At 31.1% G+C, this 14647-nt stretch overlaps 1 protein-coding gene across 1 annotated transcript; it reads left to right on the top strand.

Annotated features, from left to right (window-relative positions):
• The first annotated feature begins 1910 nt into the window (after positions 1 to 1910).
• On the top strand, positions 1911 to 3820 carry LOC118057218 (ethylene-responsive transcription factor CRF4). Its single transcript, XM_035069724.2, has one exon. The coding sequence runs from the start codon at positions 2479 to 2481 to the stop codon at positions 3565 to 3567; it is 1089 nt and encodes a 362-aa protein (XP_034925615.1). The 5' UTR covers positions 1911 to 2478; the 3' UTR covers positions 3568 to 3820.
• The last annotated feature ends 10827 nt before the right edge of the window (positions 3821 to 14647 follow it).

Raw genomic sequence — 14647 nt, 5'->3', positions numbered from 1 at the left:
CCTTTTTAATTATTTTTTTTGTGGTTCCTAGCATAATTGTTAAACTTGGTTTGACATAGGCTGATTTAAAAAAATACATGATAAGTAATTTAATCCAAGTTGAATTTTAAGTTGAATTAGTTTTAATATTGACTAGATCAAACTAACTTTACTAGTTATTTAAATGACTCGTTTAAAATTAATTTAGTTTAGATTTGTTCAAGATAATACTATTTTTTTTATATAAAGAAAATTAAGATATTATTTTAAAAAATAGATTTGAATTCATCCAACTAATCTAATAATGGAGCATATTTATGGGTTGGACAACGAAACAAATGTGACAACTATGGTAGCAAGTAATTACCATACAGGGAGAAATAAAATAAATAATGTGATTAACTATTTTTGAAGCCCCGTGGTTGACACGTACTGCCAGGGAAAGTGAGACAAGCATATCTCGGTTGTGCAAACAGGAAGAGGAGAAAAATGCCCAGAGATGTACAACACAGAATTTATAAAAGGCGGCGAGTTCTAGGTTGCCTGCCACGTTAGTTCTGGCTGTAAAAAAAGTAATTTCCTTTTTTATTTTCTTTTTTAATGCAAATCTCATTAAACAAATAAATAAACTCAGCCTGAAACTTTTTTAAGGGTAAAAAATTAAAAACTCACCTCAAGCAAGCCAGCACAATATAGGCTGTTAGTCATTGGTGTTAAATCTATGTTTAGAAGTATTTTAAGTACATTTGATTTGAAAAAAAATATTTTTAATAAATTTTTTGATAATTTTTATATGTATATGTTAAAAACAAAAATAAATCTAAAAAAATTATTTTAATAAATTTTAAATAAAAATTATATTTGAAAAACATTATAAAAACAAACATAATAGTATACACCATCCTCACATCTTCGCTCTAACATACCAAACCATCCTCACATATTCTTCACATTCTTCACATTAACACCACCACTGATTTTAATTATAAAATTTCTCCTAAGATTTTACAGGTATTTTCTTACGTGTTTTGCCTTGTTTAATTGATAATAATTAATTAACTTTGTTTCATATAAATTGACATCAAATCACATTCATGATTCATACTTAAAATAGAATATATATATTTGATATTTTAGACACTCAAATTTTGAATCATATTCCTATGTTTGGAATATTGATTAATAAATTTGGAATATTAATAAGTGAGTTTAAAATTAAAATCAAGACACCTAATTTCTCGAAGGGCTAACACCCTCAAAAAATAAAATAAATAAATTGCCTTAACAATAAATAAAAAGGCCGATTGAAGAAACATAAAAGAAGAAGAAAAAGTTTAATTCTCATATTTTAATCATGAATTTTAATTTTGTTTTAATTTATTTTTCCAATAATTACCAGAATCAAATATGTGGTCATCACAACCAAATCCAATCAATAAATAATCAAATACCGAAAATCTTTGGTATTAGACAAAAAAAAAAAAAAAAACAATGCCTTCTTTAAATAGTCAAGAATTTGACCACAAACCAAAATTAAACGGACCCGGGTATCTTGGGCCTCACGTGACTGGCATCACACTAACCGAGACAAGACTCGCACCCCCTGATTCAGCACCTAATCTACGTCTCTAATTGGGCCTGAAACTAGTTTAGGCCCACAACACCACGTGTCAGAATCACACACGGTATTGGGGATTTGGCAGGTCGGGCTACTGGGAATCTTATGGCACTCCCCCACCGGTGTCTTATGACCTGCCCCTGGCTACTCACTACCCTGATTAATTAATTATATATATATATATATATTGTTTTAAAAAAAAAAGAAATATAAAATGTGAAAATGAGATATTTTAATAATAAAGTTTTTCCAATTTCGGCTGTTGGATCCTATAAGACAGAGATTTCAGTGTTATAGTCGCCACTGCAACGAAAACTCTGCTTCTCTCATAGTCTGTTGCGTTTACTCATAAACCCACTGTCTCTCTCTCTCTCTCTCTCACTCTCGATATTTTTGGCTTCCAATACCTCAAGAAACCCACCATTTTCTTCTTTGCCTTCCATCTGTTTGATCAATCAAGATTTGATTCCTTTTGCTCTCTTCACAAGAAAGATTGAGGATTTTTCAAGAAATCAGAGTGATTTCTTGTTTTTTCCTATTCTGGTTTTCATTTCTTTGTTAGTTCTGTTGATTCTTGGTTTTTTCCTTTTTTCTAACCCTTGTTGATTTTAAAAGGGTTTCTCTCCTCTTCTTTTATCACAGTTTGTTTTGGGGTTTGAGGCCTATCTCTTAAATTCTTTAAAGGGTTGTTCCTGTGTCTTTTTGACAGATTTCTGAGTCATCCTTGTCTTGGGTCTATCTCTCTACAAGTAGCAATCTTTTCCTTCACAGCTGCTCACCTTTTTCTTTCTCTTTATTTGGCTCTCCTTTTCTCTCTCTATGCAGTTAGGGAGGCTTTGGAAGGGATAATTAGAAGAGAGAAAGGATAAATCCCAGAAAAGATGATAGACCAGAGCATCCTATGTCCCATAAAATACACTGAACACAAAAAAGTTACAAAACAATTCACAAAGCCATCCTTAAAGCCTAGAAAGTTAACCTCCGATGACCGGTGCCGCTTACTAGAACCATCAAAACCACAACCAAGGCTCGTCAGAGTAACAGTTACCGACCATGATGCCACAGACTCTTCTAGTGATGAGGAGGGAGGGTTATTTGGCCGGCAAAGGGTGAAAAGATACGTGAACGAGATTAACATCCAAGCCAGCTGCAAAGAAACTAACGCCATTGTTACTGCTGTTGCCAATAACCGGAAAAGAAGTGTCGGTGATATTCCTCAACGGCCAGCGAAAAAATCTGCTCCTCAATCAACAAACAATGGCAGAAAGTTCCGTGGCGTTCGGCAAAGGCCTTGGGGTAAATGGGCTGCAGAGATTAGAGATCCTGCAAGACGTCAGAGGTTATGGTTAGGGACTTACGACACCGCTGAGGAGGCTGCAAGAGTGTATGATAATGCGGCCATCAAGCTTCGTGGGCCGGATGCTTTAACAAACTTCATCACACCGCCTAGTAGGGAGGAGGAGCAAGAACAAGAGAAAAGTACAGTGGAAGAACGAGAAGGAGAAGAAAAGAAGCCAGAAATCAATGTCGACACAGTTTCTGGCTCCGGTTATGAATCTGCTGATGAGTCTCACTGTCTGTCATCTCCAAAATCTGTGCTCACGTTCAGATTACCTTCGGCTGAATCAAACAAACCACCGGCCCATCCCTTCCAAGAAGTTGAAAAGGAGCCAAGTTATCAAGACAGTCAAGAAGCGTTCGGGGAGAGCAACTCGACTGACTATTTACCACTAGACACGCCGTTTCTTGATGATTTTTTCAATTTTGGAACTTCAGGGCCTACACTCTTTGATGATCAAGTTATGGCGACGGCGACAACATCGGTTTTTGAGGAGAGCTTTCTGTCTAATCAAGATTTTGGTGACATATTTCTTGACCCACTTGAAGAGTTTAGTTCACTATCATCGGTCTGCCAAGAGGATGATGATTTCTTCCATTTCTTAAACTCGGAACCTCTGGCGGCACTTTGAGTTCGTCGCCGTCGGTTAATTACTTACCATTTCACGGCAAATTTTGTACGGTGGTAACTGTTCTGGCCAATTTTGGTGTTAATTAGTATCATTAGTAATATTATATTTATTTATTTAAATATCCCCGTTAAAACTAACGGAGGACCGAGTGAAAGTCTTCCAAGATTTTGTACTCTGTTAAAGAAATAATTAGTGGCTGGTTAAGCGTGTAAAATTTGAGTTAGCAATGGAAAGCTACAAGTTATTTTCCTTATTTGTTTTTGCTATTTATTTTATGTGGTCAATAATTCTTATAACGCCAAAGTGTAGGTTTTTTTCGCCGCATACAAGAGCATGTGTAATTTACACGTGCTGCCGGTCAATCAAGTCAAGTCACCACACGTGGGTGTGCCATCGAGATTAGCTTTAGCAATTTGATTTTATTGCGATTTCGCAGTGGTTATTTTTTAAATATTTTTTTGTTTTAAAATATATATTAATAATATTTTTTTTATATTTTAAAAGTTATTTTTCATATTAATATATTAAAATAACTTGAAAACATTAAAAATATATTAATTTAAAATTAATAAAAAAATAAAAAAATTTTAATTTTTTTTAAAATATTTTTAAAATAACAAAACAAATAAATATTTTAATATCACGTTCAAATAAAGTTGATAATGATATATTTAAAAAAACTCTTTTAGTTATGAAATTTAACGTGGCAAGTTCACTTATTAATATGAAATTTAATATCAGACATCTTTTATATATATATATATATATATATATATATATATGTCAAGAATTAAATGTTTTAGAATTTTTTAGAAAAAAATTTAGTTCTTTTTATTTTTACATTTAAAAAATATTTTTTTTTAAATTTTAAAATATTTTTATTTATTTTAAATTAATATTTTTTAATATTTTCATATTATTTTAATATGTTAATATTAAAAATAATTTTTTTAATACATTAAAAAAATATTTTAAAAAATAATTATTATTATATTTGGATTAATTTTGAACTTTGTTGATACACGACGTAGAGCTGGATATAGTTTAAAAAATATATAATAATGATTATTATTATTAGGTAATGAACATGCATAAGCTTGGCGTATGTGGCTGGTGATTAATTATAGGTAAGTGGGACGTGCAAAATGTGGACCATATAGGGTGCCAACTTTGTTTGCTATTGAAGACAGGTTTAAAAGGCATGTTAATAATTGAGTTGGAGCGGTACTGAGTTGTCCGAGGGGAGATTAGATTAGATTAGATGGAAGGCCTAGTCTCTTAACGGAGGAAAGACAAGAGAGACTAAATTAAAACTAAAATTTCAAAGAGAGTGGCTTTTAGTTTTACGAAAAGTTTGTGTCCATTTTTCTTCTACTTTTTGGAAACTAGAGAGCAAACGAAAGGGATGTCTTGAATTGCTACCTTTTGTTTTTATCATGAATTTTCTACGAATTTCAACGCTTTATAAACTTTCCCATCATATTTAATTGTTTTACTTGATCATTATTTTCTATGGTGATGAAAGAAATCAAAATCAAGGATGGTATCGAATTACCAACGAATTAGAAAATAGTAAAAGAATTACATCACATAATACTTTATAGAAAAAATCTAATCAAAATAGAAATATAATTTGTGACAGATGAAAAAACACGTTACTGTATTTTTTTACATTAAAAGTCCGCCAATAATTCTATCAATATAATAATCTGTCAACAAGATTTTTAACGGGTATAAAATACCCGATAATGATTTAACCAACAATATTATTCTATTTTTATTTAGAATATAATTAATAATTAAAATGCGGATCAATGTCAAGCATAAAACACCGATGAAATATTCTATTTGTGTTTAAGAATTCTCTAGTTGGGTGATTAGACTAATAAACAATCGGGGTCACCTTAATTCAAATGTAATACATATATGAGCACGACTAGTCACATTTGTTGCTGAATATACCAATTAATGCCTTAATTTCTTATATTTCCAACTATATTTGACCGAGGTCTTATTCGAACTTAAAAAACAAGAAGAAGACCTCAATCGTTTTCCTTGCTGGAAAAAATGAAACGACGCCACGATATTGTAATTGGTGTGTATTTATTATGAAGATTCAAATAGAATGTGTGTTGGGGGACCTCATGCTCTCGATGACAAGTAGTTTTACATAGGAGGGAGTCTATTTAAGCGTAGCTACTGCCTTGCTTGACCAATATTCAAAGGGGGAATTCCAATAACATTGCGAAAGGTCGCCATAAATATATACTTCCGAAATGATCATAATATCTTACACATATGCATGCATCTCTTGCCATATATGCCTATATTTCCTCTAAAATAGCAAGTTTCATCGAATTCTAAGACAAGATTTTTTGTTAAGATCAATCAAGTGGTATTAATTAATGGTGGTACTGTAGGTCATTTGTAAGTGGGAAGTATCTATCCATTTGAAGTAATTAGAACGGAGGCAAGACCTGTAACAGTACTGGCTGCTTCACTATAAATCAAATCAAGGAACATTGGAAGGGAATATGCTTGAAGTCCTCATGATTATGTCTGAATCCATGCGTATCTTGAACTCCGACGTCGTGCATTACGCACGTTCAGCGTAGGTCGAGGACAGAGTTTTTCTCAGTTATGTTTGAAATCATCGATCACATGATGGCTGATCTCCATTAGAACGTCAAATCCAGTTCTCGACATGGTGATATATCAGCTACATTCATGCATGAGATGCAATGAACTCAATGATACCTGCAAACAGTGAGTTGACGCGGGGAAAAAAAACCACAGAAAGCAAAATGGATAGCCAGCTCCTCGTTAAAACGGCCCCCTTGCTCCCAATAGAAAACGACATGAACACGCGCTGTAAAAAGCATACAGATAAAGCAATATATGGTCGACAATAATCTATACATCGACACCAAGCATTACTGTTTGCTCAGTAGTCACTGGTGAGGGGTCCTCTCGGTGGCTCGTGCATGCCGTATTTGGGTCAAATAAGTGTCTTGGTTAGGTTACAAGTGTGAACCATCTCACACGGATGCAAGTCCGCGCTTGAATTCTTGCTTGTGGAAAATTCGAACCACGTTTTTGTTCTTCTTTCCTTTCACACCCTGAAAATCAAATAAAACTACTCGAGGGATTTAGATATAAGATGGAACTATTTCATGTGGTTCCCGTCATTCTTCACACATTAATTTAGATATAATTATTAAACTTGGCCTAACTCGTTACTTATTCAATAGATTTTATAAAACTTCATTTATTTATATGGGTTTTTAGTGATTTAATTGACTTAACTAAACTTAATCTAAACATGATTGGATCAATATTTTATTAAAAAAAATAAAATAATATCATTTTAATTAAAATAATCGATTTAGATGGGTATATTTACCTACGAGCAGGACCAGCTTTGTACTAGGGTCAAAATGATGTGTTCAGAATGGTGTTTTTGCACGTATTTTAACCATAAAGAAAGTTTTGGTGCCTTCAAAACTAGAAATCTCCATACACTTGAGAAACTCCAAGATTTCAAGATCATGCCCCTTGCTTCACTTTTTTACTATCAGTAAGTTGGAAACGTGGCTCAAGATTGTCCAGCTTTCCCCTTTTTTCTACCATCATGAAATGACTATGCAAACTCCAATTAGCCACTGAAGATTTGGATTCATTAGAAGGGTAGCCTTTTCCATCGACGCTAGCTGTTTTTATCATAGAGGAAAGTTCGTTGGTACAGTAAAGATCATCATTTATGGTCAATTATTACTTTCTACGAGGAGCAAGTGAAATCTACCGTCGGAAAAGCACAAGAAAGTTCAACAATAACGGCGCAATGTCAAGAAAGAAGCCTTCCATCTGCATAACTAAAATCTTGTCTGCAGATTTTCCCAAGAACACACTGTGTTTTTAATGAAAGACATGTGATGTTGTTTTTGCATTTCAGTGAAGTGGACGTTGCTGATTCTGACTTGTAAATTCTCACTCCATAGCTTAATGAACTTAGCTCAAGAATGGAGGGCTTCATCAATGGACCAGACCTACCTTGATGATACAGCATGTTTCAACGCTTAAAATTTGAGTTTTTCACTGGAAAGTTTTAGGTTTAAATCTCAATTGGTAAAAGATGGAGAATCTAGCGACCAGTGAGAAGGATCTGAGATAAAAGATATGGGATGTTATAACAATTTTAAAGCATTTTTGGGTTTGGGTCGTCCCTGTGACCGCTTTTCGCCTGGCGATGAACAGAGTGGAAGAGATCTGAGATAAAAGCATTTACTTTTACCCACTTGACGCAGTTGTTGGAAAAGATACCGCAGTGAAATGAAATCACTCTCTGCTCGGTGGAAGAGAAGACATCAAGTGTGTGGTGACACGAGGAGGTCTCTACAGACTGGCAAGCTCACAGTGTTGTTGCCTCGGCAAGACAAAAGGGCCATGAAATCATCGCAATATGATTGCAAAAGTGATCTTTATGAATTAAATATTATTATCTTTTTGTGTTTGACTTCCATCAGTGCTTGGTACTATTTTCAATTTTTTTTTTAGGTTAATATTTTTAAATTGTTTTTATTTGTTGAAATTTAAAAACTAAATACAATTATTATTTTTATATTTAATATTTTAAAACATAATTAGTACCAACTTCTCTCCTTCACATGAGATAATAATCTTTAATCTTTCATTTGCCTTCCCTTCCCGTTTCTTTGATGGGTGTTTGGCTTTGTGGGATTAAATTGTACTTTTATAATTTTTTTATTTATTTATTGATATTAAAAATAATTTTTAAAATAAAAATATATTATTTTAATATATTTTTAAATAAAAAATATTTTACAAAATAATCTATTATTTATACATATTGGTGTGATAATTGATAAAAGTTCTTTGTAATAATTGATCAACACAGAAATCTTAAAAAAAAAATCAAAAGATGTTTAAAAATAAATATTTTAAATTAATATAGTGTGTTTTTTAGTAGATTACTATTTTCTTGAATTGTTTCCATTAGGTAAAAATCTAATTTTCAATTTATACTAGTTTAGGACCAAATAATTTTATATTTAGAGTTTGTTTGTTTTACATAAAATGTTTTACATGTAAAATGTTTTTGTTGTAAGATATTTTATATAAAAAACATTTCTCAATGACATTGGAGGAAGAAGAGGTGATGAGATAGTTAAAGTTATTATTAGTGAATTACTATTTATAAAATACTATATAGAATTTTATAAATGAAAATATTTTCAGTAAATAAACTAAATTTAAGATTGATTATAAAATATTTTTAATTGATCAATTTTTTTATAAAATACTTTATGAAAACAAATATTTCTTAGAAACAAACGTGAGATAATTATTGTTGGATTGAATGGTTGTTGGAGAATGCCAATTAATTTAGTTACATGTATAAACATGAATGTGTGATGTTTTCTTTTTGGCCTATGATTATAATTATGATTATACTTAACAAAATAAAAAATAATGTTTATGAAATTTGATTTTATGTATATTTAATATTACGATGCATGATATTTTTTTAATTTTTTTTTAATTGAAAATATATTAAAATAATATATTTTTTTTAATTTTATTTTTAATTTTCGATATAAGCACATCAAAATTATATAAAAAATTTTTAAAAGCATATATTTTTAGGCAAAAATGCAATCTTCTTTGCTATAAATTGGGTATTTAAGGAACTTGCATTATTTCATTATTAGCCACCAACTTATTAAGTACAATAATTAATGTTTTCAAAATTTTAGGCTCTTCAATCTGCATTATTGCTAATAAAATTCCCAACTGATGTTATAAATGCCAGACATTGATGAGCAGCCTGATGGTGTACCAGTGTGGTTGGAGAAGCTATTCATTGAATATGGTGATCTTCTTTTATTATAAATCGGCTATTTATGGTATCTGCTATCATTCGATTTTTATTTTCATGCCCAATTAAGTTGGTGTTAATTACTGTGCAATATCAATGTTTCCAGAATTACTTAATTGCAATCATTAAATTTCTTTTATTTGGTAAAAAAAATGGGTCAACAATCACGCATATCAAGCAAAATATACCAAAAAACAAAGTTATTAAACTCAACTTGAGTAATAAATTGAGTGAATTGACCTAGATTATTTCAATACGATATAATTTTAATAATTATTTTTTTAAAAAAAAGTTAAAATAATATTATTTTAAGAATATTTTGAAATTAAAAAGATTTAAACCAAATTATAAATTAATTTATTAGATTATCTGAGTTAATTTTTATCTATTTTTTTAAAACCTAACCCAAACCAGATTTTAAATTAACTAAATCTCAAATTGACCGTTGAAAGTTAATAGTACTAGAAATAACTTATCCTATTTTGGCTGTAAAATGGACAGCCCCATTTTGTCATTCATGCATAAAACCTTTAATATATTTTTCTAAATCAGAAAAAATTTCACAGAAGAGCCAAAAAGTATAAATTTTTTTGGCTGCTGCCTAAACATCCATTAAAAAAAACAGAGAAAATACAAAGCATGAACACTGAAAACAGTAGAAGCCTATAACAAAATTCTAAATTCTGCTGAATGTATCATGTGCTCTGTAGACACTGTTCACTGTAGAACATTAATGGTGGAAGACCTGAGGGCACACACTCCCTTAACCTCTCACCCCTTAATATTTTTATTTTATTTTAAAGTATGATAGTGATTGCTTTTAAGATATTTTTTTGTTAAAAAATTTAAAGTATATATATTTTGTTATTAAATCATTGTATTTATAAGCAAATGACAAGATAATCTCTTAATTTCAGCTTCAAAAATTGCAACTTAATCCCTTGACCGGAACGGTTAACAAATTTGTTTTTTTTTTTCACGTAAGACCTAAACCGATAGATAACTCACAAAATTGACGAACTTACAAAATTATAAATGAAAATATAGAAATAGAAAACGATGGTTTTTGAACTAAACTACCCAGGGGACTAGGATAATAATCTATTAAGACAATAATTAAGGACTAAGTTATAGTTTAGAATTATTTAGGGTTTAGGCCATGTGGAAAGGTGGCATAAATTAGCTTCTTTTTTCAGTTCAGATCATAAACAGAGGTTGCTGGTTAAGAAGATGAAAGTAGCTAGGTGAAGGGGTTAAGTGGTAGGGTTGCAGGCTTTAAGAGGACTCAGAAGCGAGCTCGCCATCAGAGCCAACTTGCATATATATATATATATATATATATATATATATATATATATATATATATATAGAGAGAGAGAGAGAGAGAGAGAGAGAGAGAGGGAGGGAGGGAGTCTGCAATATGTTGCAAAGAAAATTAATAAACAGTGACAGCACCTCAACCTCTTGTTTTTCACTTGTTCTTGGTTTTGGCTCTCCTCTGTTCTCAACTTTGTATTTCTCCAAAGCTCTGTTTTTTTTTTGGTCCCCATCTTGAGAACATCACTATCCCCTGATACTCTCTTTTTACATGCATTTCCCTAGGCTCCTCCTCTCTTTGCTTTCTTTTTCCCTATTAAAAAAAAAAACGTAATTTTTGTCTGTATTTATACGCTCATGTTATTTTATCCGGCAATGAAGGTGTTTGATCTTTAATGTGGTCTTGTTATTTTCATGTAGTTCTTCATAATTTACTGTTCAGCTTTTTCACTCCCCGGTGGCCATGGGAGGATGTTTTCCCACTTTCACAATTGGATTGACATATTTATTTATTTATTTATTTATTTTTATTTGTCTTCAACTTTTCCTGGGTTCAACCTAGAATGATTACTTATAATGTGGATTAAACTCATGGTTTCTTGAAGACAAAGATTTTGCTATCCGTACATCAGCTTGGATTGATTATTTTTCCCCTCTTTTCAACTCAAAAAAATTAGACGAATCGGAAACAAGATTTTGACGATACGAGAAAAATCCTGGCCTTGGCCCCAAATACGACATTACCCAAATCATGGTCAATTAACAATCACTAATCATTACAATTTAGCTCAGAGATCTCATCAGAGGTTGACCAATCAAGTGGTTGTCGTCCAATCTCGCTTTTGGGACCCGCAAAATCAAGCCTTTGGTTTGCTACCATGAGCCCCCATGCACATGCGAAATCAGACTTTCGGCCATTACGGTGGGCCCTAGACATCTGGCCCAATATAAGGGGTAAGAAAAGAGAAGACAATCGGATGGTGGAACACGTGAAGGGTGTACGGGACGACTGTACCCCATTACAGTCGATTTTTCTTTTTCCACCGCGGCAGTCATGATTCAATGGTCAAACACGGCTAATCATGATACACGTCGCTCCTATCTATTATATACAGTCATAATAATCGTGATGCTAAATTATAATCGAGCAAAATCATTTCTTTTGTTGTAACCATAGTTTTTAAACTCAGTTTGTAGCCGGGTCTAAAATTTGAGTTCTGAATTTTAACTAAATCTCTAGATTTTAAATGGGTTATCGGGTTGTCTGAATTAATATTTATTTTTTTTAAAAAAAATCAAAATGATATTGTTTTAATAAAACAATCACTGGGTAAATCAGTCGAGTCAACCAAGTCACATTGGGTTATGAATTTTTTTATTTTTTCTTTAACCCGGTCTGGTTCCAACTTTGTGTTGGCCGAGTCTTGGGTTAACCTGCCAGGCCGGGCTAGGTTTCAAGGTTATAACTAGATACTTGTACAATTTTAACATGCTAAATTACCATGCTGATATGGAATTTTATTGATTTATAATATGATATATTTTATTTTAATTTAGATGGGAAATTGACTCTATAAAAACCTGGATAAGATCCAATTAGATTAACTCTAAATTTATTTTTAAATTTTTATCAAAATAATATTATTTTATTTTTAATTTATTTTCTAAAACAACACCATTTAATTAAATTATCTTGTAAACATCAAAACCTAATACAATTACTATATATTACAATCGATAGATTCCGAGCAATAATCTCCTAAAATCATGATAATACGGGTTGAAGGCGTGTTTCATTTTCTAGCTAGGTTTATCAACCAATAAAAATTATATAATTATAAATTCACTACCGATTAATCACAATAAGATAAACTTACATATATAAAAGAGGTCTTATAATCATAATCATGATAATTTCTTGGTTTTAGTCTTATATATATATATACACTTAATTTATTCTTACACACGAAATGTTATTGTATTTGATAATGTCATAAAAAATACATTTTATTATTCTTCTATCAAGATATATATAGATAATTTGTTCAGTTTTAATCATGAATGAAAAGCTTTAGTCTCTGTTCACTGAATTTTTCTAATTATACTTGCATGTTCATATATTACATGCAGGTGTATATATCAGAAGACCAAATAAAATCACAAGCTGCTCCTTATTAAAGAATCATTTTAATTAATAGTTTAAGCTGTTAGATGGAGTCTCATAATATGATTTATATTATTTTCTAATACACCTACTCAAATAAAAGTCTTTTGAGCTTGAAACTTGTATATGTTCATATTACTTTGTGTTTAACTTTTACCAAATAAATAGAGATTATAAGATTTGAATTCGTGACCACTCGGTTATCAAGACTATGATATCATGTTAAAAGAATCATTTCAACTCAATAATTTAAATTATTAGATGAGATTTCAAAATATAATTTATATTATTTTTTAAAACCTATAGCAATGAGGATCATCATAGATATCGAACTCCAAGGACGGCCACTGCAAGGTGATCTGGTTATGGGGCCTAAGATGTTCTTATAGTTTTCCATTGACCTGCACCTAACAAGTAGCTGAGCTCGTCGGAGAGGATTTTGAAGATTTTTTCTCCATGGATTTTTCTCACAGCTTTACCATTTGTCCGTGAAGATTTCACTTTATGATGGTGGGAACTCGGAGCATGATTACCAGGTGAGAAGGTCCTACAAAATTGTGAAAAATCAAAATTATTCATGCTCAACGCTGTATGCAAGTTGCATCCTCCGTCTCTTTTCTAAAAAGAATGATTAAAAAGATAAATATTGCAGATAAAAGGGAGAGACGCAACCCCTGGTGCCCACGGTGGGGCTTCCTTGACAGCGGCGCTGTCGATCTATACGCTGTTTTGTCGACCATAAATTAAAAAGGGTTCTTGCCAGCTCGTTTTCCTTTTCCTTTGAAACATAAAATATTATTTAAGAAACGTTATTTTTATGCTGACAATAGTTTATATAAAACCATCAATGAAATTCTATTTAATAGTTTAAATATTTAGTTTATAAAACTCATAAGAATAGAGAAATTAAAATACAAAATTATTATTTTTGTTTAAGAAATTAAAAGGAACGTCCCATTCATAGGATGAGAATCTTGAAAGTACAATTAATCAGTACAAGGAGATTAGTTGTGTGAACAAGAAATAAAATCTTATCCACAAAATTTCGCAACTTCCTAAAGGCTTTACATACTTCCATGTAGATAAGCACGTAATCATATCTAAATATGAACCCAACATTAATTAACTAATTTCCTTGCATTAATATTTTGCACACAAGTATAAATATATAGTGAAAAAAATAAGTTTAATATATGAAATGCTATTTATTTTTACCTTTTAAACTGTTTTGGGTTCGTTTCAAAAGTATATTTAGCTTTAAAAAGTATTAATTTGATATTGTTTAGTGTTTTTTGATGATTTTTATGTATTAATATAAAAAAATTAAAAAATATATATCTTTTTTTATTTTAATTTATTTTTCATTAAAAATACTTATATCGTACTACTAAACATTAATAAAAACAAAATAAATTCAAAACTCACATGCCATCTCACCTCGGACAAGCTAGGAAGACAGGCTGGCTTTGAAGTCAATGAAGATTTGTATCAAATATTTGACACAAATATATTTACATTTTTTTTTTATTATTATTTTTGTGTCAAAATTGACTCAGTTGAAATTCTAGAGCACCAAGAACACACGATATGGGAATGGTAGCATGTCCCACATAGGATTACATGAAAGATTTCGAAGAGGGAGAAAGTAGGACAAAAAAGGGAGCATGTTTTGCTGTTGTCCTCTAAGACTTCGAAAGTGAAAT

This window comes from Populus alba, chromosome 15 (genome assembly GCF_005239225.2).
Source record: "Populus alba chromosome 15, ASM523922v2, whole genome shotgun sequence".
Classification (NCBI taxonomy): Eukaryota; Viridiplantae; Streptophyta; class Magnoliopsida; order Malpighiales; family Salicaceae; genus Populus; species Populus alba.
Note: the sequence above shows the minus strand (reverse complement) of the source record. Positions and strands in the feature narration are given on the sequence as shown.

Bases quoted from the DNA above. Each gene is read 5' to 3' on its own strand.
- LOC118057218 (XM_035069724.2), top strand. From the start codon at position 2,479: ATGATAGACCAGAGCATCCTATGTCCCATAAAATACACTGAACACAAA.